The sequence below is a fragment of the Atheta coriaria genome, unplaced genomic scaffold (genome assembly GCF_025399875.1).
Source record: "Atheta coriaria isolate IRGN ID8LTWV9N9 unplaced genomic scaffold, Caltech_Dcor_3.1 hic_scaffold_8_pilon, whole genome shotgun sequence".
NCBI classification, from domain to species: Eukaryota; Metazoa; Arthropoda; class Insecta; order Coleoptera; family Staphylinidae; genus Dalotia; species Dalotia coriaria.
Window position 1 is genome coordinate 1,365,555 of NW_027045450.1, and position 24,600 is coordinate 1,390,154.

The 24,600-nt window shown below is 39.0% G+C and overlaps 1 protein-coding gene across 1 annotated transcript in view; it reads right to left on the reverse strand.

Annotated features, from left to right (window-relative positions):
* Window positions 1–24,498, reverse strand: part of LOC135796888 (metabotropic glycine receptor) — a 66,730-nt gene extending 42,232 nt beyond the window's left edge. The window contains exon 1 of the mRNA XM_065308993.1: window positions 22,725–24,498. Coding sequence (XP_065165065.1) covers window positions 22,725–23,862 — 1,138 coding nt within the window. The 5' untranslated portion in view covers window positions 23,863–24,498. The remainder of the gene's footprint in view (window positions 1–22,724) is intronic.
* Between the last annotated feature and the right edge of the window lie 102 nt (window positions 24,499–24,600).

A 24,600-nucleotide genomic window follows, 5' to 3' on the forward strand; every position in this document is an offset into this window, starting at 1 on the left:
AAACAATAAACAAAACATCAACAAAAGTAACATTTTGATTTTATGTGCAGGTGAATTTAAAACAATATAAATGTCAGCCTGCACACTTGTTATAACAAGTTTATACATCCCTGAATGCAACTTTAGTTCCCTGAAAACCTGTCTAAATTTATGCTATCAGCGCATGTTGTGACAGTTGGAGCTCCTGCGTTCCAACAACAAATATCAATTATGATGCAAGACGATTGTTGTTTCAGATACTGCAACGTGTTGACTGAAACTAGATTTATGTAAAATTTGTCCCAAATCACTCGAAACCACATTACACTCTTAACTCGTGCGTGAAATAACAAAAACTTGTATTTTCCAAGGAAAAGCCTAGGACTGATTGAAACATATCAATTCACAGTTGATTTGTTTCAATAACAATATGTAAGCGATTTATTTCCTATTGTGAGTCAAGCCCGCCGTGGAAGGACAAAGCGACCAGAGACTCAGAATGCGATTATTCCGAATGTTACGCATCGCTTCGTCGTGTATGGTCCTGCGACGATAGGAGAATAGAAATGAAAGACTCTCCGGTCGAGGCCTAAACAATACGCTCCGGCGAGCATTGCATAACCCGAGCACGCCAATTAATTATCCTTGCAGTTAGGAGCGTTCGACTTGGACGTTAATCCGTGCCCGAAGGAATTACGAACTCTTCCCAATCCGCTGCTTAAGTTCTGCTTGGCGGTTGCTTCCAGATGATCAAACAAACAGAGAAAATGTCAAAAGTCACAATTCTCATTAAACATTAATTAATATCAGTTGGCATTTGTGCGCTAGGTAAACATATAAATAAGAAACGAGTAGATATAAATTTCGTGTTGTTTTGCTTGATAGTATTAAGAGTATTGTTGAAAGATGAGACTTCGGTTTAAATTAATTTCGTGCAAGATTGTTATCATAGCGGAAAACCACGATACACCAGCAGGGGAATATTAATAATTAATTATGCGCAAAATTACGTGTTCATCAACGCTCAACTCATGATATTCCGCTGTTTTCGCTTTGCATATTGCGCCAATTTACAAAGATATCAAAACGTAATAACCGCAACAATTGCAACAAAAAAACAACACCACCTCAGTACTCGGTACTCGGTATACTTTCATATTCAACCCACCCACACACGAGTATCTACACAGCGTGGGCGAGTGGCTTCTTCAGCGTGTAGATTTATTTTAGTGCGGTTTTTGTTGCGCGTTGTCATGGCTCTCGCGAATGCATTCGTGCGTTTTTATCGTCCGGCCCGATTGCACTCGACGGCGCAAAGTATGATATTAATGCGTTTATATTTAATAAACAAGCTTTTCGCATCGCATGTCGGCGAGCGCCGCGCGCGCACGTTTTTATATTAAAAATTAAGTCACTCCGAATGACGCGATATTTGCATTTCAAAATGAAATCACTGCCGCGCGCGACACAAAAAGTAACAAAGTCCTTGAGGTTGCAATAAAAGTTGAATGCAAAATGTATAAATAAATTACGCGCGCGGGAGAGGGAAAATAAAATTAAATAAAAGCGTTGATAGTTTTTGTTTGCAAGTTATTAGATTACGCAAGAAACACGCTGTGGGGCGCAGCGGAATGAAAAATAATAAAATTTCATTACAGCCTTGCATAATGCGATTAAGGAATGTTGTAAAAAATTGTATCCAGCTCGGAATAAACACATCATTAGTTAATTGAACGGAGGAATTAGGTCATGAACAATGTTGCGCAATGCAAATTTGCATCATTTTCATATTTTTTCTACTTCCACTTTTAAAGCACAGTTTTAACCCGTAAAAAGTATTATTTTAAACACAGACAGCCTCAGCCGTGACTAAAGTACTTTAGTCACATATAGTTCACATTTTTACACTTTCCAGTAATGAACTACTAAAATCTGAACATGGAAATAGAGTGAAAGTAAAAAATAGCTTAAGCATCACGTGGCTAAACGTTGTTAAACACTCGATTGATTAAACGTTCGCTATACTCGTTCTTAATCAATCCTGTGACAAAAACTCCCATTTAGCCACTTGTTACTTAATAATAAGTAAAAACTAACTAAATTAACCAAATTCCAACATTTTCTGATGGCAGCCGTGACTAAAGTAGTTTAGTCAAATTTAATTCACATTTATTTAATTTTCCAGTAAACGAATTTCAGCGAATTTCAAAAATTTAAAACACAAAAACCTCAACATGAAAATTGAGGTGAAGTAGAAAATAGCATAAGCATCACGTGGCTAAACGTCATTAAACACTCGATTAACTAAACGTTTGCTATACTCGCTCTTAATCAATCTCGTGACAAAAACTCACATTTAGCCACTTGTTACTTAATAATAAGTAAAACTAACTAAATTAACCGAATTCCAACATTTTCTGATCGACTATAGATAGCTCACTGCTTTATCTTTTTCCTAACGCAATAAAAATCCCATCGACACGATTTCAACCCCATTGTCGCCCTTTGAAGACAGCGCAGCTCCCACCGAGTGAGCTATAACGCGTCGGAGCTAATTCTCGCGTCTGTCGTAACGTTAGTTTTATGTTAATGGCATGGCGGGCACTAAATTTTGCCTACGTAATGGTGCGCTTAATGGCCGCGCCGCAACAAACCGTAATTGTCATTAGATGACTCCGGCGTCGGGCACGCCACCACTGTGTTACACATAATCAGCGTGCAAACGTGGGCGGCAACAGCAAACCGCCCACCGCTGGGATTATATTTAAATATCAGAATTATCGCATTGCATCACAAAGCGGCAACTAGAAACAAGAAACCGGAAACTGTTTTGAACAATGTGAATAGATATAGTTGATTTAATTCGGAAATATTATTTAATCTTAATGGCATTGTTATGTTATGCCGGAGAAAAGTGGAAAAAGGTAGACGCGGAACACAAAAAGTTCATCAAACGAAAACGGATGGTGCGCGTGTGGTATTAACGAAAATGCCAAAGCCGACCGCAAATTTGCGCCGGAGCCGACAGGCGACAAGCGTGCATTGCCGCCACCACCGCTAAAACCCATCCTGCTCGACGCACCTGTTTGGCGGCGGCGTTGAAACCTACGCAATACGAACCTAAACACGAGGAGAACGAAAAATACGCGCGAGAGTGAAACAGAAGTGGGTTAAACGGTCGGAATTCAATTAAAATTATCTTAATCCGTGTTCGGGCAGTCCACACACGTGAAACCAATCCATGTGAATCCTGTCTTTGATCTTAGAATATCAAAAAACACAAAATTTCAAAAAACGTTTTCGTAGAAATTACGTAATACGAATAATTTCATCAAGTTTGACATATGTTAACACTTTGCCTCATCATGTTCCTGTTTCAAGTCCTTTCAAAACCCTATTAGCACCCGGCTGCTTGTATTGGTAAGGGTGTGTTATCCCCAAGGTGTCGGGGCAAGCGATCGGCGCTAATCTCGCCCATCCACAACGCGACATCGCAAGAGCACTCCAGGACGAGTCATGAGCTCGAGAACAGCTATTACCAGACTATTACATTCCCATTACGGAACTCACTCGTTCCCACACATCAGTTTAACCCAGCAGGTGCATCGATGCACATTGGATTAATATCTGAATCTATCCGAATCAATTCCGAACCATCCCCTGGCTACAATCCAGCTTTTGATCCAAATATTCTATCCGCGCCCTTTGAGGTTATTGATATTTATTTATATAGCGTTTTAGGCTCGACATAAAATATATTTATTTTCTTTTTTACGAGCGAGCGCGTGTGTGGCCCGAATAAAATTCGATGATAACAATTTTCAACTTCCAACAAGTTTTTAATATGAATTATTTATGATTGAATTTTTTTTCGGATATTTTTGATGTTTTTTTGCAGCAATTATGATGCCAACAGGCGGAAAAGTTAGTGAAACTTTTTCAACAATTGGCCTCACACAAGAGCTGACTAATCATGAGTTAATCATGCGTAATAATCACATTGCGAAGTTTTTATTGCGCACTTTCGACACCGTTGACTTCTTAAACGTTCGGGCATTGTGGAAGTGATTGGTATGTGTACTTATTTTCGTATTTATTTCCGCTGTTATTTATTTGTTGTTCGCCCCGGTGTTCAGTTGTTTGTTTGTTTGTTTTGGCTTTGTTCCTTGCCGGGTTTTGCACTTGCTTGCCGGCTGCGGGAATATTTATCTTCCTCGCGCGCAAGTTTGACGCGAGAGAAAGTACAGTCGGCAGACGTCATGCCGGAAAGTTGGAAGCGCTGTGTGTAGAAGTAAAAAACAAACGGCGCGTGAATGAGCGCGAGTTTGAAACCGGCGGCGAACGAAAACAAAAACAACGCACGGCGCATCCGCCAAGCGTGAAAAAATATAGTGCGGTGAGGAATGCCAGACGAGTGCGCGCCGGAGGGGTGTTAAAAATGTGCTTCGAATGGTTGAACGTGACTGGACATTCGTACAAACGGTGGTAAAAAAAGGTAAACGTTAGACGGGTGCAAATTTGTTTTCAAAACACTAGAATCGAGTGTGTGAGGTGTTGTAATTCAGGTATTTGCCAGCAATTAATCAAGCGAGATGAAGTTGTACGAGTTTTTCGGTAGAAAGTAATTTAAACAATAACTCAGCTTTTTCGAATCGTAGAATATTGAATAAAACGTCATTAGAAAGAGATTTTAATTAGGATTTTTCTTATGAAATATGAAATGTATACGTTTTGTAGTTTCCGAGAAATCTGGAAAATTGTGGACGCAAAAACGCAAATTCATTGGAATTTGCTATTTTTTAAAACTTCAAACGCATATAATTCTGAAACTAACAGTAATAAACTAATAATTCTCGTTCCAGCAGCAGGTAACACTTCTCAAAAATAATACACATTACTTATAATCTTTCATAATATCACAAATTAATAATAATCTCAGAAATAAAGAAAATTTAATTTCACATTTTTCTCCTTTATAATAAAATATTCCAACAAAAGAAATACTACAAGTAGTCAGGTGTGCGAATAAAAGTGAACAGAAAGAAATACCTTACGTGCCCAGTAGATACCAACTCGATATACGCCTGTAACTGACCGAAAACGAAGAAAATGCGAGAAAAACCGCTCCATTTATAAATCGACTGATCTTCGACACTCGGCAGTTGTTGAATGCGCTCGATTATGATGAATGTCGACACGCGGAATATGAACACGAGACATGCCTTTCATCCCATTCTTGCGTTTTCGTATTTTTTACTCCTGCGCGCTCCTTTGGACGCACATAAATTCGATTCGGAGTATGAGTACGTATTTCTGCGCCAGGAATCATAAAAGCACATGAGAAATCAATAGCTAGAATTCCAACCTAGGAACATAATAATATCTCGCGGGAATAATCATCAGAATGAATGAAAACATGTTTTTCGAAAACAAAGTTTGCACAAATATAAGCATTTGTGAAACGTTTGGAGTGCGTAGGCATAATTAGCATAACACTGTATGCAACTTTCGACGCATAGCCCTCAGCGCTAGGCAACCCACTCTACATTTGCCATTCACTGCGGCGCTGTATGGTACTCGCGTTCTGTGCACTCACGTCAGCGAAATGTAATAATACAATAATTACGCGATTATTAATTAAATCACTGCGCTCGGTGTGTTCCGGCAATGTTTCGGTGCATGTTCGATGTGTGCGGGGTTGTGGATCTCGTAACATTATTCGCCTTAATACACTCCAGCCTCATGTCGGGATGTGTGGGCCTAATCGAGTGTAGACTGAGAGCGCGGCAACTTCGAATACCGGTTGATTATTTAGACGTAAATTAGACGTAAACAGAATTGAGATTTAGGCCAGAGAGCGCGCGCATGGAGATAAAATGAAGGGGAAACGCGGAATCAGACGCTAATTTCGCAAAGTAATTTCGAATTAGTCGAACATTCCGCCTGCGCAACAAAGCCGTAAAGCCCTATATTCGTACATGGAGACATTAAATTCTTATCGCGAGGCACAACAGTCGAAAGGGTTTGAGTTGTTTGTTTGCTGTTTGTTTTATTATTTATTTTATTATATAAATCATGAAAATTCGAAATTTTGATTGTGATTTTCTCGAAAATTAAAAGCCATCAGGAAAATCTAATTGAAGATTATAAAACGTCGGAATTTGTTTTAAAATATTAGATAATAAATTGAATAATCTGTGTTTGGCATAACTTCAGAAATAGTAATTAAAAGTCTTTTCATGTTTTTTTTTCTCTATTTTTTACTGATTTTTAAATTAACCTGTAGCATCTGCCTTTATATTCATGTAATTTATTAAATCTTGTCTTTAAACTTTATAACATTCCGTATTTTGTGGCAACCTTGAATAGATTTCTGCAACGCAGAATTTGGAAACAAACAACTTTTTGTGGCACCTGCGTTATCAGTGTGACAGCGAATATAAACGCATGCACATTTACTGCATGCAGTTTGTTTCAGTTGGTCCACGGCGGTGGTTGACTTATGCGTGTATCTCGACGGTTTCTTTAATTCTATTTTAATTCGGTAAATCGCGATATATTTGATTGGCAATTGACAGTGTTTAGTGTTTAATGTGCGTGTAAGGTGATATATCGTGCGTGGAATGTTCGTAAAACGTAAATTACAAGATTGTGTTCGTATGTGAGGTGCCATTCGATATCTGTAATCTTCCAATTGGGAAGTCGAAGTAAGTATCAAATGTCACAAAATTATATTAAGCTATTTTCAACAAAATTTGTCACTTCGACAAATCTAACTGTACAATATGTATTGCGGTTGCAACAGGTTCGTTCTTATTTCTTATCGTCAATTGATAACGGAATTTCTTAAGATTCTCTGCGATAACGTATTTTTCTACTTTCACCTTAAAAGTACTTTAGTTACGGCCTTTAGTCACGGGGTGGAGCTTGCGTCTGCGCAAGACATTTGTAACCTTAAATTTCTCAGTAGTGTACGAGCAAATTTCGAAGATTTAAAGAAGAAAAGTTCAAAATACCAAAATTTTAATGCAAAAATAGAGTAGAAGTAGAAAAATAGCGTAAGCATCACGTGGCTAAACGTTGTTAAACACTCAATTGATTAAACGCTCGTTACGCTCGCTCTCAATCAGTCTCGAGACCAAAATTCTCGTTTAGTTACTTGATACTTAATATTTTATTAAATCATTAAAATTAGAGTGACTGGAATAAAATAATAACAAAAATATGTTCATTATTCTCAATATTCCCCCAAAAAATAATATATTGTACGCACAACTCCTTTCAAGATGGTTGATATTGCTTCGAACAACTTTTATTACAATATAAACATGAAAAGTTTGCTTTATTAAAAACAGCATGTTAATTAATTACATTTTATCTGTTTTTTGGCTCATAACTCATGCGTTCCCCACTTTTAATCCTGTTTTTGTTGTTGTAGGGCTTTTTTTATGACCGCCAACTTTTTATTACCGGTCTAAATCTTTAAACTGAGGATTACCGCGTCGGTAATAAAACTCCGCCAACTCCTTATATAAAAAGGGAACCTGTTAAACACATCGTAAACACCTGCTACAACTAAAAACCCCTAACGAATAAAACGCCCGCATGAGGTTCATAATTGAGGTTATGTATCGACAGTATGCAAACACATGCGATTATGATGGGCGCGATTAAAAGCAGATTATGTGATTATGCGTGCGGTCGGATTGCAGTAGATTTTGGCACAATTCGAATCGAGTTGTGCTGGCAATAAGCGATATTGCTAATACACACCCAAGTTTCCAATATGCTTGGCCCGTTTGTGAACTTTCGGCGGGGGCGAGTGGATGATGTTCTCATAGTGGTAGGTATGTGTGTTCGATGCCGATGCTCATATTCATCGCTTCCAGAATGTTGGGTTTTGAATGTTGGATGTCGGATATCGCGCATGGGGCAAGACGATTTAATAAAGTTTTGATTACAAAACCGAAGTGTTAATAAGTTCGAAGCCAATCGGGAAACCGGCGGGCGGTGGTGTTTAAGCGTCGATGGATTACCGAGTTTCGTATTAAACGATCAATATGTCGTTAATGTCCATCTACTTTGGGAAACAATTACATTGGAGTTTCACTTGTTTTTCACACTGATTTTTCAGTAAATACGGATTTTTTCTTTGCGTGGATTATTTTTTTAAATTATTTTTTCATTAATTAGCCAAATTACAAGAAAATTCCAAGCATGATTTTTGACTTAATAAAATTTGAGAAAAAAATGAAATCTGTTTTACATTTTCATTATCTTCATCAAAAAGATGTCGAGGAAAGGACGCAAGAATAAATTTAATTAAAATTCACTCGACGCAGCCTTCGATTAATTAAAAATTTGAATATCGATTGTTTTGCTGTTGTAATAAACAAACACCTGCTATGATATATTTTCTGACTCAAAGAGTATTTTGACGATTTTATTGCGTTTTATTTTTGACTTGAAAGTTAATGAAAACATGAAATATACGAATGTCGAGCCAGGACCGCAAAAAAAAGCAAGCAAATATTGAAAACGCTTATTTATGAACGCGATTAATCACCACGTCGCGCACAAAAACCGCATTAGCACCACCCTCAAAACGCGCGCGAAAAGTCTCCCGCAATAAGAAAAAATAAACGCCGAAAACGAGAAGCCAATACAAAACGCCGGAAACCCGCATCTTATCGAAGTACTTACCGCGCGTATCCGGGTCTGTTTTTCATTTTGAAAGCTCTAAACTTGCCAGAGACGCCAAAAGAAAACCGAAAAAACAAAATTTAATACGTTCACGAAGTCAAGTTGCTTACACATTGAATCGCGTGCTGATTACGATAACAACACGTAACATTTTTGATGTCGACCGAGAAAAGCAAGAAAATCACTAGTCACATTCAACTTGTTGAAAAGCCGAGAAGAGGGAAAAAACGTATTAATGTGATTGATACTTCATTTGATCAGCGCACTCTCACTAATGTGATTTAGTGATTCAGGCTGCGCATTAATGCGCTTAACATTTCAATGCAAATTGAAAAATTTCGACGCTTTTTACTGATATCTTTCACAGTTCAAAGCAGCTGGTTAGTTGCGCGTCGCGGCACGTACTGAAAAGCTTGAAAGGCACTCGTGAATAGCATTGGATAACAGATAACATCTACTACAGTATGTGAAAACTAAATTTTTCACTTCAATTTTGCATTTTTTACAAAAACAGTAAAACCTCTGATTTTATTAGGTTTAAAATAATTAAAATGATGTTTTGAGGCATGCACGGAGTAAAATATGGTATAAAACTTTATCAAGTTGCGCGGCGGCTCCGTTTACGCACGGAATCCTTACGAAATCAAAAGCATGATTAACTGAAATTGATATTCATGAAACTCGTGAGAGCCGGCGCGCATGTTGTAGGTAGATGAATGATACCACTTTGTGTGCTACGCAGCGTCCGCGCCGCCTCCCACCGCCATCACTCAAAACACAAGAATGATAAATTTTCCGCCGAATATTAAGACACTTAAAACAAATCCCTCGTCATTTGATGCTCGAGCGTCGCGCGCAACACGAGCGGATTACGAGCATCACCAAGCGTTGGTTACAATGCAAGTCGCGCACGTCTATAAACTCCGAATGAAGTTATCGGAGTGAAAATTAGTATAATAACCTGTATAAACTGTGAATACGTGCGTATACTTATCATACTTCTCCTGATGCTGATACTATTAATTTTCAGATCCGCATGCGAATGACGTGAACTAAGGTCCTTAGAACAACATCAACAGCCTATGTGATAAAAAACGAAGATTAAAGTAAGTTTTTTGTTTGTCGAAGAAAAGTCGTTTGTGATATGCGGAGTTCATTTTTTGCGTTCCGCGGGGCTGTTTTAGGCCGGTGTGTTGTCTCTCTGGGGCCCGGACGGCACATTAGGCATAAGATAAACAACGATTTAAGAGGTGAAGGCGTTAGACAAACGCCTGCAGGACGTGCCCACGCGCCTCCTAATGATCATTTCGACTCGGGGCACTTTCCTGCCGGCGCGCACGCAAAGCACACAAGCGGTGACACGCACTCGGATGCTCTTTACGCGATGAAAAGCTGAGAAGGCCAGAGAAAAACCTCGCGCGCGCGCGGAAAATAAAAAAATAAAGAAAACAGGCACGTAGCGCGCGTGGCGAAACGTGGCAAATCGCGTCGGAATGTGCTTAAAGCTTAAAGCTTCCACCTTTACCAAAGCTTTAATGTTTGTAAATATTTCTAACGGGCCTAAATGGCCCAGGCAGGCTCGTTATCGTTTTCTTTTAGCGCCGCAAATAAAATAAATTTAAAGAAAAACATTTTTTGCAAAAATTTTATTTTTGACACTAGAAACAAAATTTAGTTAGTTTTGTATGTTTTATCGACCATTCGAGTTTTACTACACCTTTTTCGGTTTTTCCGAGCGATTAATTTTATAGGTATTACTTTGTTTAAAGAGTCTCGGCTGCGCCAATAAACTAAAATTTATCGTCGAAAGTGTCGGAGTTATGCCGGACAAAAGTGAGGCAATGGCGGGAAGCAGCGAATGGAGATTAATTTCTACCTTCCCGGCTGCTGCAACACACACCTCACCTACACACACAAAGTGCACTCGTAGTTTTCCAACATTTAAAACAATAGATTTTCCGCCGAGTTGAAATATTTGACAAGTTTTAAGTTTTTCAATGTTTCTACGCCATAAATCTTCCGGGTGAATATTAAAATTCACACATTCGACGCTTATACATATTTTACTATGAATACAAGATAAGGGTTTCGTAAGGGTGAGGTGCATGTAGATATAATCAGTCCTAAATGCGTTTTTTTCGGGTCGACATAATAAATTTGACACGACTCGACCTCGTTTTCATCAATCTTAATATTATTATATTTTATTATATTATATTTATAGACTTTTTGGATTATTTTTGCAAATATTTTATTTTCATTGACGTTAAAAAGTCAATACTTTATCGGCGTTGTTTTAGTGCTTTCACTCGTGTTTGGCAAACGTTGCGCTCGGCGTTTGTTTACAGCCACTACGAGCAATAACACCACCTAGGCGGAGACGCTGGGGGTGGTGGGACTTGATCCCTTCCGCTGTGTTCACAACTTGCACACAATAAACACAAGAATAAAGAAACGCCAACGAAATGATAAGAAAATAGTAGCTACTGCTCCAATACGGCTGCTAATAAAAAGCGATATCATGCGAAACGACTGTATTCGGGGGTGGCCCATGCCAAAAATGCAAAGCATCACAAACATCACATAATCATGCATTTTTACAACATCCTCGATATTTATGCGGTGTGGATATTCAATTGTAAGGGTTTAGATTAAGCTCCGGTGTCAAAATGCACCGCACTCGAATGCAAATTTACGGCAATTGTTATTAATATAGTATCATAGTATCAACGTGTCGATATGTTTTTAATCCTTGCACTCTCGAATGGCAAATTACAAATTACGATTGCAACGATTTGCATACACGCGCAAACAACATAAATATAGCTTGTTGAAGTCGCATTCGCATGCGGCCGATAATCGAATGCGTTTTAATTTTAATTTCAATTATAAATTCGGCCTGGATAAATAATTCGCCGCGCTATGCATATATCCGATGCTAATTTAACATTTTCGATTTTCGAATGTATTTAGTAATTTAACTTCGCAGACTTTTAATTAATTTTAAAAATTCAAATGCTGATAAATCAGCGTTATCGTTGAATTGAAACTGTAACTTTATAATATATCGGCTTAGTTACAGTTTACACTTCGTGATCAATACGTCATTGTCTCGATCCGGTTTTTTCCGATGAGCAAATACTGAAGGAGTTGAAAAGGAAAAAAAATAGCGTTTGTAACCGATACGCTCGAGCAACTCGCGACGCACGCTAAAAAAATCGAGTGATAAGGGTTCCATTCCAAGTGGGACCTATCCCCTGGATGGCGATTGCGAAAAAGTTCCTGCTTAACCAAGCAAAAGACCCTTCAATTTAAAATATTGCCGTGGGTTTAAATAAAATGCAAATTAAATTCATCAAAACGTCAAAAATTGCTAAAAATAAAGAAATATATTCTACTGTGTCCAGTAAAACTTTTTTGAGGAAAAAAAAAACGCAAATTCAGATTCGTCACGTTTAGCACTCAAATAAAATGAACGCTTAGAAGGAAAAAAACGAGTATACAAACTCAAATCGATGTCTTAAGCGCCCCGGATACTTTTAAACCGAATAAAAGACCTGCTAAAACTTAGTAAACTTAATGAAGCAAGCGAAACTTTTCGGACAATAACGAATCGAAGCAATCGGTTCGTACAAGAACGACTCCCACAAGCAGCCGGCCGGTTATTGTGATTTTTTCCACCGGCCCGGTTTTCCGTAAAGATGAAGAGATTAATCAAAAAGTTGGCGCGGCACGTCCGCGCACACCCCGTGCACATATCAATATTTAAGCAGATCCTGAGCCTGCGCGCTTTCTAAAAACAGCGAGTAATTGAAATTTTTTATGCCGAAATATGCAAATTAAACTAAACATTAATTGCCACTTTACCTGCGTTATGTTTAACTTTCAATTTTTTGCAAGTTTTTTATTCATCACACTCGCAGTTTTTTTCTTTAAAGATATACCTATTTATTTTTATAGGTAGATATTTTAGTCGGCGTCGTAAATTTCCCAGGAGAGTGAAACATTTTCACGCTGTGTATTTTATTTTCGGTAGAATGACACTTACACGCACACAGCAGTTGAACCGGCGTAATTAAATTTACTTTTTCCATCATTTAATTTCGCAACTTTCTTTTCAGCGCCGTTGGTTCGGGCGACTTTGTTTGTGCACACAATGTGCGCAATTTTAAACCGCGTTGACAATCAACTTTCGGTTTCAGTTTCACGTTCACTTTTACTTATTTGAGAGTTGAATGCAAAATAAAAGCAAAAGTTGTGGAATTTCATAATTTCGGGCGGGGCGTGAGTTTTTAAAATGTTTTCTTCATCTATAAATTCTTCGCAGCGTGGCAAAAATTTAATTAAATTTTAATTCCACATCGAGACGAGGTTTCAAGTTCGCGCGTTGGATTATCGGCGCCTGTCAGAAGTTGAACTGCGGATTAATGTCATACGACAAGATAAGAAGTTTTTTGCAACTTGTAGCAAATTTTAAATCAATATTTACAAAAAATCCGAGCAAAAAATTTCGAATTTCTATTTAAACTCCATTTAAATGAATCCAAAGTGTAATCTTCAATGCTCATCACATTTGTAAAGCTCATGGAACAAGTTTGAAACAAAAAATTGTTTCAAGGCTCATTGCAGGCAGTGCGCCAATGCGATGCGACTGCGGCAATCCTCGCGCCAGCATAAACATGCACGACTGCACCAGATTACATGATTAATTATGACTTCGCATTACGGGGCGCGTTTGTTTCCCATGAGCTTGTCGCTTGTTGCGCGCGGCACAACCGACATGCATTTCAAAACACACATTCCACTCAGCACACATTACTAAACGCAGAAGAAAAAAGAAGGCAGCAGAGGAGAAAAAATCAATGCGCTCGCTTGAGCTAATGAACGACTGAACGAATGAGCGAATAAGCAAATGAGGTAAATAATCTCAACGCAGCCGAGTGGCGCTTAATTAATCATGCACGTCCGCCGCCAGGGTGGCGGAAAACAAACGCATACTGTATGAGAAGTTGTATCGAAACGCAAAACACACGAATGTGACACGAAGAGAACGTTTCCAAGGAAATATGATAAAGTGAAGTAGGCAGTGCGGTTGAATGGGTCGAAACTACCAAAGGGCAAAGCGCATATTTAGCCGTTAATTAATTGGCAGCATAGCTAAAAGCTCTGCGAACAAACCAAAGTGCGAGCGAAAAAAAAAAGAACGAAGCTTATCGTGATGGAAACACACTATGCGTTTGTGAAGTTATTATAACTACATTAATAACCACGTTAATGCAGCGCAGTGAAAAAAATTTAATTAAAAATATTTTCACACAATATCACAAAATATACTTCGGGTAATTATATTCCAAAGTTAATATAGACATTCACTTTAAGTATAAATTTTAAACTGCTGCATTTACGCAATTAAAACTCATATAGGTTAATTCTACACCAAGTTTTGTGCATAATAATACCTCATTCCTTATTGTGCAACTTTCAACTTTAAAGTTACACGCATAAAAGCGCGCGCGACTTTTGTAAGTTGAATTATAGTGGAGGCGCCGGGCTACAATGCAATTTCGCATTTAATTTCGGCATAAATCGAGCTCCAACCAAACTTAAGCGTTTTTAGCGATATATAATATTCAAACAAACGCTAATTGGGCAATTTTGCGTTTGGCTTTTCGCGTAAACAATAATAAACTAATCATGCATTACATTCAAGTATGTTTCCACAATAAACTTGTATAATAATTGCGGGATAATTTTGTTATTTTGTTCCAAAACGACCCAGGGTACCTACCACTGCGAATATTGTATTTCTGGCTGGTAATTGAATTAATTATGCTATTGTTCATGGCCATTACTGCTAAAATTACATAGAATAAATGATTTAATGCATGTAAGTACTTTGGAAATGTCAGTATTTGCCCAGAAGCAAAATTTAATTAAATTTTACATAATTAACTGCCAAATTTAAATAGAAATCAATTTTTTTTGAAATTTTTATTTTTTATTTAATACAGAGGAAGTTAAAACACTTTCCACTGGTGATTTAAGGTGGTTAGTATGGCAACACGCCCGCCAAACATTTTTCACTCGCAGCGCACGCAGCGCGAATGCAACATTCTGCGGTGGTTCTTTTTCTTCGCCGCTGGTTCGGGAATATATCGTGCGGTTTTTGTGGTCGGATGGATGCTCGCGGCACTGTATCAGCGTACATCACTCCGGCAGCTTGCGCTGTCGCTCCGGGCGCAAAACGAAGCATGCAGCATCCAGACCGACATCGCAATGCATACGATGCAGACACAGACACATTCGCAGATAGCTAGGTGCGCATGTATAGCGCAGATATTGCGTTTTATACATATATTTTTTGCCCGTTGCGGTGTCGTCAATTTTATTTGTTTGTGTGCGCGCTTTCGTGTTCTTATTTTCTGCTCCGTTATGTTTCCGAAAGTTTTAAGAGTCTGAATGATGCGCACGAGACAAGCTGAGCGTATAAAAATACTATCTGAGTATGGAAACTATTTCTTCGAGGGGTTTAAGAGATATTTTGTGCATATTACGCTGCAATCTCTGTTTGCACAAACGGAGGAGTAAAAAATTCAATGAAATGTAAAAAAAATAATTCTAAAAATTAAATTAAAACCGTCTAGAACATTTATATTTGTTTGCATTTTCAAAACACAAGTTGAATTTACATGTGAAATGTAAATGTCTAGTGAACAATAAATTATTCCCTGTGATTGTATGATTGTTGCATATTGTGTCTTGCGGTTGCGTTGTTTGCAGAATATTATGCATTGGTGGCGACGGAACGAAATGCGCTTTTAACGGGACGAAAGTGCCGCATTAACATAACGTAATTCGATTAAGCGACGTGACACTTAATTTTGCTTTATTTCTGCACACTACATAATTTACATCTTGTCATATTGCCATATATCATTTTGTAAAGTTCAAAAAGTCACAAATTATTAGATATAAATTGTTTCTTATTTTAATATTAAAACATTTTTTGTATTGACTACTTATCCCTCTTATGATAATATAATTTCAGAAAAAAAGCGAAAAACACACGAAAACCGAGCCGAAATTTCGTCATAAATCAAAAATCTCCGCACGCGTTTTGACGCTCCCGAGCCGCTATTATTTATGTCCAGCGTGGGGCCTGGCGTGTATTTTTTTCGTATTCAAAGCTCAGAACGCAAGAAGCAACGCCATGTTTACCACTAAACAAATACCTCCTAAAATACCGCATGCGTGCCGCGTTTTTCTGCTCTTTTGCGCTCCATTTTCTGCGTTTTTGGTAATTTCTGATTTGATTTATATTCGAATAAACGCAACACATTTCGTGCAAAAAAAATGCAAATTCTGATATTAGGACAAAATTAATAAATATAGAAGGATGTGGAATGATGAACGAGCGCAAGGCGCAAAGGACAATATGACATTCAAGTGAGATTTATTGCTTGGTTTCAGCTTAATATGCATTTTTTCCGCGCGGGCAGAAAATCAAAATTTTGTTTCACTGTGATTGGAAATGTATCTTTTTTTTTGTATCACTTTGATGATGCCTCGGAAAAATCAAACACAGATTAAAAAACACAGATTTTCAGTTTGGTTTTGGCGTTTTTCGGCGATAGCGATGTGTGACGTTGAGGATTTTACGATTCAATAAAAGATTATTGCGGCAAACAAACCGCAAAAAACCACACACACACACATTTATGCACATATACGCCTGCCGAAGGGTGGAAACGACCGTGAGCGATGGAACAACCCGACCGCGACAAATGCGCTCAAATACAGTCATAATAAACGAGATCGCTGGCAAACTTGCAGAGCACTGGAAAAGTAATTAAATGCGACAGACTTATGACCTTATTTACGCAACCAAAAAATCAACCCTCACCAGAAGAAAACCTAAACGTTTTTTTTTTCCTATTTATATTTCTATATAATACTAATACTACTAAAACTAAAAGCTTTTCGACATCATCAAATATTACCTACTCGTAACACAAGCGCAATAAAATAAGTTACCTCAACTTCTCACAATAATAATAATAGTAATAATCATAATACTTCCGACAATTACGACTAAATAATAATATAATAGCCCAAGTATATTGTTATTATAACGACCTTCATTACGGTTACGACGGTGTTATTGACGGCGCCGTAATACGAGTATCATAATGAAATGATGCACATCCTGAAGGCGTGAACTTTCGCCGCGCCTCGGATCCTTAATCAAACGCTAATATTTGCATACGTCCGAGATGGGTCACCGAATATTGAGACAGGCGACCCGCGCGCGGGTGTTTAACCACGACCCGCATGTGTCAACACTAATTGACTTTGCGCACAGGACTGACAGTGCTCAACACTTGAATTTACAACGTGTCACTTGTTTTAACACTTCTAGCCTTCATCTTTGTCTTAGATATTATAAATTTAAAAAATATTTTTTATGGTTTTTATTGTAAAAATACAAAAATTAATAGATTTGTTGTTTTGAGCTTTGTAACTTCATCAAATTTTAATTATTTTTTGCTGATTGAGTTAAAAATGTTTTTTGGTCGCCTCGGTAATTGTTCGGCGCGTAGGTGTTTGAGTTAATTTGATTTTAATTGCCCCGGGAGTAATTTCCATGCCCCCCACTCCTAGTACTTGACATTCCCACCACGGGAATAAATTTTAACCGTCTCTTTCACCAGATTCCAAACGATTTACAGTTTTTTTTTCTCGTTTGAAAATTTTCGTGTTATTTTATTTTTTGTGATTTGATTGAGACATGTGACATCTGGTTTTAATAAAAACCACGAGTCAGACACAGACGCTCCAGGAAAATGTTAATTTTGCAGCCGTCGATAACGATGCGCCGAAAAAACGTTTTCATGGCCGATGGCGCTCACCGTTTGATTGATACGACCCGACGTAAAACAGAAATTATTTCTCGGAGGCGCACGCACCATTTCTATCCGGTATTCCGGTGCGACGGTTCTTTTTATGGCGCGCGGAGAGGCCGTGGAAAGCGCACCATGTGCGGATAGTTGTAATTCCGAGTTTGATGCGTATTTAAATGCCCGACAGAGTCATTGCGGACATTAAGCGGATCCCGGTCCGTGAAAGGTTGCGAAGGACGCTCGAAGGACGAAGGACGACGGCGGCCATTCCGACGCGCATTTAGGACGCCATCAAGTGGTATCGTTTCTGCGACGGCGTTATTGGGCCGGAATTGCGTTTGAATGGATTGAGCAAATGTTCATTTAGTCATTTCCCTTTAACTGTGAAGCCGAACGAGTTCATAAACTACACGAATAACTTACGCTTTACACATTACATTCAAAACATTGCTATTAAATCGTCAGTGAAACGATTTAAGGCGTTTTTCATTTATTTCGTGTTAAATTGAAGAAAAACATAAAAAAAAACACAAAAAATTTAAAACATTCCGAGAGGTTGTTTGAAAGTTTTGAAAATCAGCAAATCTCTTTAAAGACTTTTCATCGAGCTGATCAAACATGCAAAACTTGCATGCCCAGACACCTTTGATTCCTCACGCGGCTTGACCGCGCATGTGTAAATTCGGCGACTTACTGAACTCGGATCAAAGTCGCCGACAAACACGCCGAACTTCGTAACTTTACACGGTGCGCTCGTGCAACATTAACTCGGATAACTCGATTTTCCACGGCGCAAAACATCAGCCCCCGCGCGCACGACATGCGCGCCCACCGCTCACACCACCGCAGATAAATCTTTAATAAACGAAAGAGCGAAAATAAATCAAAAGCCAGACGCAACGCAATTAATTTCATCATAAAACATAACACATCCATCACAAAAACAAAAACACACATTTAATCGACCGAAAGTTGTTTATTTTCGGTGCTTCGCTGCTTTAAAACTCGTTTTTTCGGTAAAATATTATGAAATTAAACGCGTAATGTCTTAATTTAACACCAGACAGTTCGAAAGCATTCGTGGGTAGCTAATTAATTAAATTACACGTTCAATGGTGGCACTCAGAAGGTTCAATCGTTGACGATTAATTCCGTTCGTAATTAATGTAATAAAAGACGTTCGAAAAGCAATCAATTTGAATATTCGCGTTTTGGATGCGCGCAAATTTTACGTGACATTTTAAAATTTTGGCACCGATGGTGCAGTGGCGCGTCAGCTATAATTATGCATAATGAACGCATCGTAAAATGAAAATAATGAATGATTAATATTAATGCAATGTGTCTGCCTGCGCTTTCAACGCACGCTTGTTTCGCTTCAATGTTTTTCCGTATCAAATAATTCCGCGTGCAAATATTTGAGCGCGGGATTTTAATGAATGCACTGAGCGTTTGTTGACGAAGCGCAGCAAACATTCCAAATGTAATCGCGTAATAAATAAATAGAAAACAAAACCGCACTAAAAACACACTCGAGCGATCGTTGAAAACTTAAAAAACTGAAATTTGCAGTTAATTAAAATAAATTTTTTGACAGGAAACTTAAAAAATATGCTGTGATGAAGCTGGAAACGCGGAGTTAAAAAAAATTAACCGGGCGAGTTGAATTACGCGCGACCAAAGCAGTAAAACAAAGTGAACACTGAACACAATTAAGCAGCGCACTGCCTGCCCAGCCCAGTTTTTCTTTTACGACTCTCGGCTCGGCAGAAGAACGATTCGCGTGCGTGCGGCGCAGGAATTAAAGAAATTTCCTGCGTAATCGTCGGGACTGCGTTTAGTGCTTGTGCGCTTGCCATTTTAGTGTTTTATATCGCTCTGAGTGCTTCTTCCTTCCTGCGTAAGCACAACACTCGCGTTTTAACCTTGTTACAATTTGTGCAATTTTATTTTTATTGCTTTGTTTCATTATTTTTTAGTGTTGGGTAGTGTTCACACATAGTTTCTTTTCATTACATGAAAGGTATTTGGTTGTAAACAAGATTAAAAGTATGGTTACGTTGTTCAGGTTATGATTGCATCAACAGCGCCACCTATATTATAAAATTTTAGTTTTTCTTTATCTAACAATGTTTAAATTAAGTTTATTCGTAGAAAATTCAAGGAATTATAAGAAAAATAAATTTTGATTCATTTTTTACGCAAAAACGTTTAAAAATTAGAAAAACTCTTATAAATCAGGGATTATGACAGTTACAACAGCGCCACCTACGAAATAATATCTGGCAAAACTTTCAGCAATATAGTTTTGTTTCATGATTTTTAGTCTCATGTGTTCACAAATAGTTTCATTGCATTAGCTGAAAAATATTTGGTTGTAAACTAAATTAAAAGTAGGGTTATGTTGTTGAGGTTATGATATAAACATCAGCGCCACCTATATTATCAAATATTGCTTTTTTCTCAATTTATCGATGTTTAAATAATGTTTTTAAGTAAAAATTTCAAAGAATTCAAAGAAAAATAAAAATTTTAACAATTTTTAAGCAAAAAAACTACAAAATAACACCACCACCATAGAAAAACACCACCAATGATATAGTATCTGGCAAAACTTTTAGAAAACAATACAAAAATAACCTCAAATAAAGCTTTTAAATAACAGTATAATCCAGTTTAAAATTTTTCGAGTATAAATACATCTAAAATTGCAATAAAAAGCACCTGGGATTGTCCACCGTTTATAAACTTTATTCACTCAGAAAAGTTGCGCGCATAGGTGCTCATGTGTGGCAGGATAACGATGGAAGCTCGAGAAAATGTTGCTCCATTCGAGTAGTTCGCCCCGCTGATGCAGGAAATCTCGAAAACTCTCGGGCACAAACTTCGCCGTTCGAATGCTCCAAACTCTCAGTATGCGTCTCGAGAAATTCTTATAGGTAGTAGTACATTCCGTACTCGCCTTTGCATGAGTTCGATTTTCTGCAATCTGCATACGAATGAATGCCGAATGCTGGCGGGCGGATATTAATTGAAGAACGCGAAGCTGCAGCTTGCCGGATTTTTATGCTCCGCTTCGCAGTCGGATAAAATACTTTCGTTTTTATCAGTTTACGATTGGTTCAGCTCGAGTTTATTCGAGTTTTTGTGTGTTGTGCGACTTTAAGGTGGATTTGTGCACATTGAGCTCTTTTTTTTCCAACTGCGGTACACGCTGGTGAATCATAAAACTCGTTGCCGGATATTTTTCGCAAACTGCACGTGTTTGGCGTATAACTCACCCATTTGCTCGGTTATGTAGATGATTGTTGGGTTGCCTGCGATTTTAACAACACAACCTCAACCGAGGCAACGAAAAACATTTCTTTATTAATTTAATGAGTGTTTTACAAGTGTAATTAGGCGCGTGTTTGCGGCTGGTTTTTGGTTAATTCCGACAAAAATGAAAATTGCACGTGCCGTCATAAATTACGGCTCAATTTGGCAGGCGCACTTTGAACGGCATTTGCATACGTAACATTGCTGTGCGTGTCGCGTAGAATAAATAAAATGAAAAAACGAAAATGATGTGCGCTACGCGTGGCGGCCATAATCGCGCGGAAAAAAATAAAAACACGCAGAATAAAAGGCGCATTAAAACGCGCGCGCGGCGAAAGTGCTTCGGGATTAATTCGCCGTGACGGTTTGCATGGAAATCCACATGGTTGACAATTGCTTGCTTTCCGAGTAAAGATTTTTTAAATTAAAGTAAAATTTGTTAAATTTTCGCTATTAGCTAATACCTGTTAAAAGCATTTAATTCCACGTTTATAGAAACGTCATTTACTGGTAAAGAAACCTTTAAAAATATGAAAATAATTTCATTTTACTGCGAAGATTACAAAATTTCGCGTTTTCTGCGCAAGATTTTATTTTTTTAGATTTAAATTTTGTCATGCATGGAAATTTATGACGTCGTGAAGCGTGTGTACTCACTATTTCTACCTGGCGCTAAACTCCCGTCGCGTAACGCGGCAATTTCAGGATATTCGCATTTTATGTTTGTTTGCATACGCTCGCCCGCAGGAGATGACAAATAAATATCCTGTCAACACGGGAGACAATTTTAAATTCGCCCTCGTAAAAAGCACCTAAGTTAATTAAAGTTTCAGTTTCTCAAGCGGTGTTACCACAGGTATGAACCTGTTGAAGTGGCTCTGGAAAATTTGTGCAAATGTGAAACTCTGCACTCTGCAGCACGTTTATGACGGTTCGAGGTTACCATTTAACATTTGTTTGTCGAATCCGTTCGCTCCTCGTTCATTAACTTAATTTGGCCCTGCCGGCTCCCGCAGCGCGCGCTCTCCTCTCTCGACTGCACACGCTGATGTGTTTAACTGTATCTTCACTCTCGACGCCCGACTCTCGAACTGAAAGTACCCAGCGAAACGGTAACGAGCTGAAGGGTTGTGTGCGGGCGTCAGTGGTGGCTGGTGGCGAGCGGCTGCCTCGGAAGTTGCCGAGAGGAGAGGTATATCTGATTTAATTACAATGAATGTTGGCCGGACTTTATGGAGAGCTTTATTTTCGTTACTCGGTGCGCGGCCCGCCGAGGGAGTAGCGGATCGGTGCCATCCGCCCGGAGTCAATTACAGAATTATACGAGGAGTTAGTTGTCAAGGGATCCAAAGAAATTGAAACTGTGTGTTTTTTCTTTTACGCTTATCTAAAAATGTCCAACACTTCATCCAATATATCATAGTCTGCAGAATCAGTGTTTTCACTTTCGCCTTTCACTTCTTTCACGACCTGCGAGGATAAATGTGAGTCCGTGAACCCTTTTAGGGTCTGCGAGTACTACTACAGCTGTAAAGAACAATTTTCACGCCGCGCTGGAAACTCATACGCATATTTTCCGCGTCATAGATTTCGTCGGGCTATTTTCCTATTCCCGCCCGCCGTTTGCTTATCGCCTCTTCTCGGCGTCACTTCCGTTCGGCGCTGTGGACCGGACGAAATGCGTCTGGTGTATACCCTTCGAGATCCAAACGAACATCAACCTGTCTACGAACCCTTTTCCACGGATTGTCAAGTCAACAAATTTAAACAAAATTTTTCAAAAACAAAAAAGTTTCCGGTTTGTGTAAAAATATCCACACTCACCTCGACTGAATTGCTTGTACTGCCTGATAACATTCTCGGCATTCTTGCGCGCGATGTAGAACCACTCGGAAGTGTTGCTCAGATACTTGTACTCGACGGCGAGATCCTTCACGAGAATCGCCCCCTCGGGCAGGCGGTAAGCGTAGGGGCAGAAGAGCCAGTAGTCCTTGTACTGGTACTGATCGTAGCAATTGCCAGCGGCGAAAATATCATCGTCAAATTCGACCATTGAAAAAACGGACGCATGCAGGAGATACTCGGAGAGTACCACATTGGGATCGGCGTACTTCCACAGGCGGGTTAGCATATTGGCCCGGTTGACCGCCAAGTCCGCCTCCATCCGGAAGCGTTCCTGCGCGTACCGATCCACGACACCCTCACCCAGATTCAAATCCGTTCCAGCTGTACAATTTTCCCCAAGCAAATGCTGTGATTCGACAATTCTCAAAAATCTGGTCACAATATCCACATGCCCAGATCTTGGACCTTCCGTGAAGGATATTACAGTTTCTTCATCAATATCCGCATCGAAATCCTTTTCTGTGTCTATGTAGGAATCAGGGATCTGTGGTTCTTGAGGTTCCTGGGACTGATCTTCGTTTGGGTCTTGTTGGCCAGCGTCATTCAAGGCCAGGTTCTGGTTGTTGTCTCTTATTAGGGGTTTGCGTGTCGAGGGCTGTTTATGATGCAGCGCACGATCGCCCATATACAGGACACTTTTGTCCAGTGACCAAGTGTTGTTCATTTTCGTCGCGGGTTGAGTAAAGTTACCATCTACCGTAATTCTACGATTAGTCCCTTCGTGACTTTCTGTGACATTTTTCTTGGGAGGTTCTTTCTCGTCTTCAGGGGTGGGTTTCACGCGGGTACTGAAATGATACGCCTTGTTGGAATCCTTTTCAGTTTCCTTGACACCCTGGTCTAACATAACTGAAGTATAATCATAAGTTGTCGACAAGGGTTCGTAAACCATCGTGGGCTCAGCGTCATCATCACTGGTATCTTCCTTAATTAATTTCAACTGTTCCTCATGCCGTCCGGCTCGTAATAATCGAGCCCGTGATCGCTCATGACGAATTTGTTCACCGTTCACTAATAATAACAGAAACATCAACAGGAACACTTGGGGACACTTCATTTTTTTTTTGCTTGTTTATTGTTGGTGAACACAGGTTAATTTTAATGTTAATGAAAGTTTCGTTAAGTTGGCGGGGTGCATAGCGCGCGAGTACGCGACAACACGAGTCTGCGTAATGAGGGGGTTGATGGTTCAGCAGGACGACCGCCACGGTAGCGACGTTGCGCCGTACTGAAGGACGCGCGAGCTCGCGCTGCTTGGTGGTGGAGAACGCGGGGGCGGCGAGTGCGCGAAGGAGAACCGCCACCAGGATGCAGTGATGCTCGGGAGGGCGCCACGCGTCAAAAAGATTTCACCTTCTTTGCTAACTATTTTGTTGATGTTATAACATCAACAATAGTAATTAAAATAAACAAACCTAAAAGTTATAAAATAAATAAACAATTAATTTCAATATTAAAATTAATATTAAGATCTAAATTCAAACTGGATTAAAAGAAAAATATTTTTTGTTTTTCAATTGTCTAAAGGTGAATCCATGGATTCCCATCGCAGGACTTTTGTATGTGTATGCTAAACGAACCTGTTGCTTCCTGCCAAAGTGCCGAAGACTCAAAGGGGATGTGTGCGCGCGCGAGGAGTGCCGGCGACAGATAACCGTAACATAATAAAATCTGTTTGCCCAGTGCAAATATAAAAAAGACAAACAATACCACCTCTGATCCCATCGTTATGCCTATCAAAAATCTAAATATATGCGGGCAACGGTCCACAATTGAAAGGCGGCAATAAAAATCG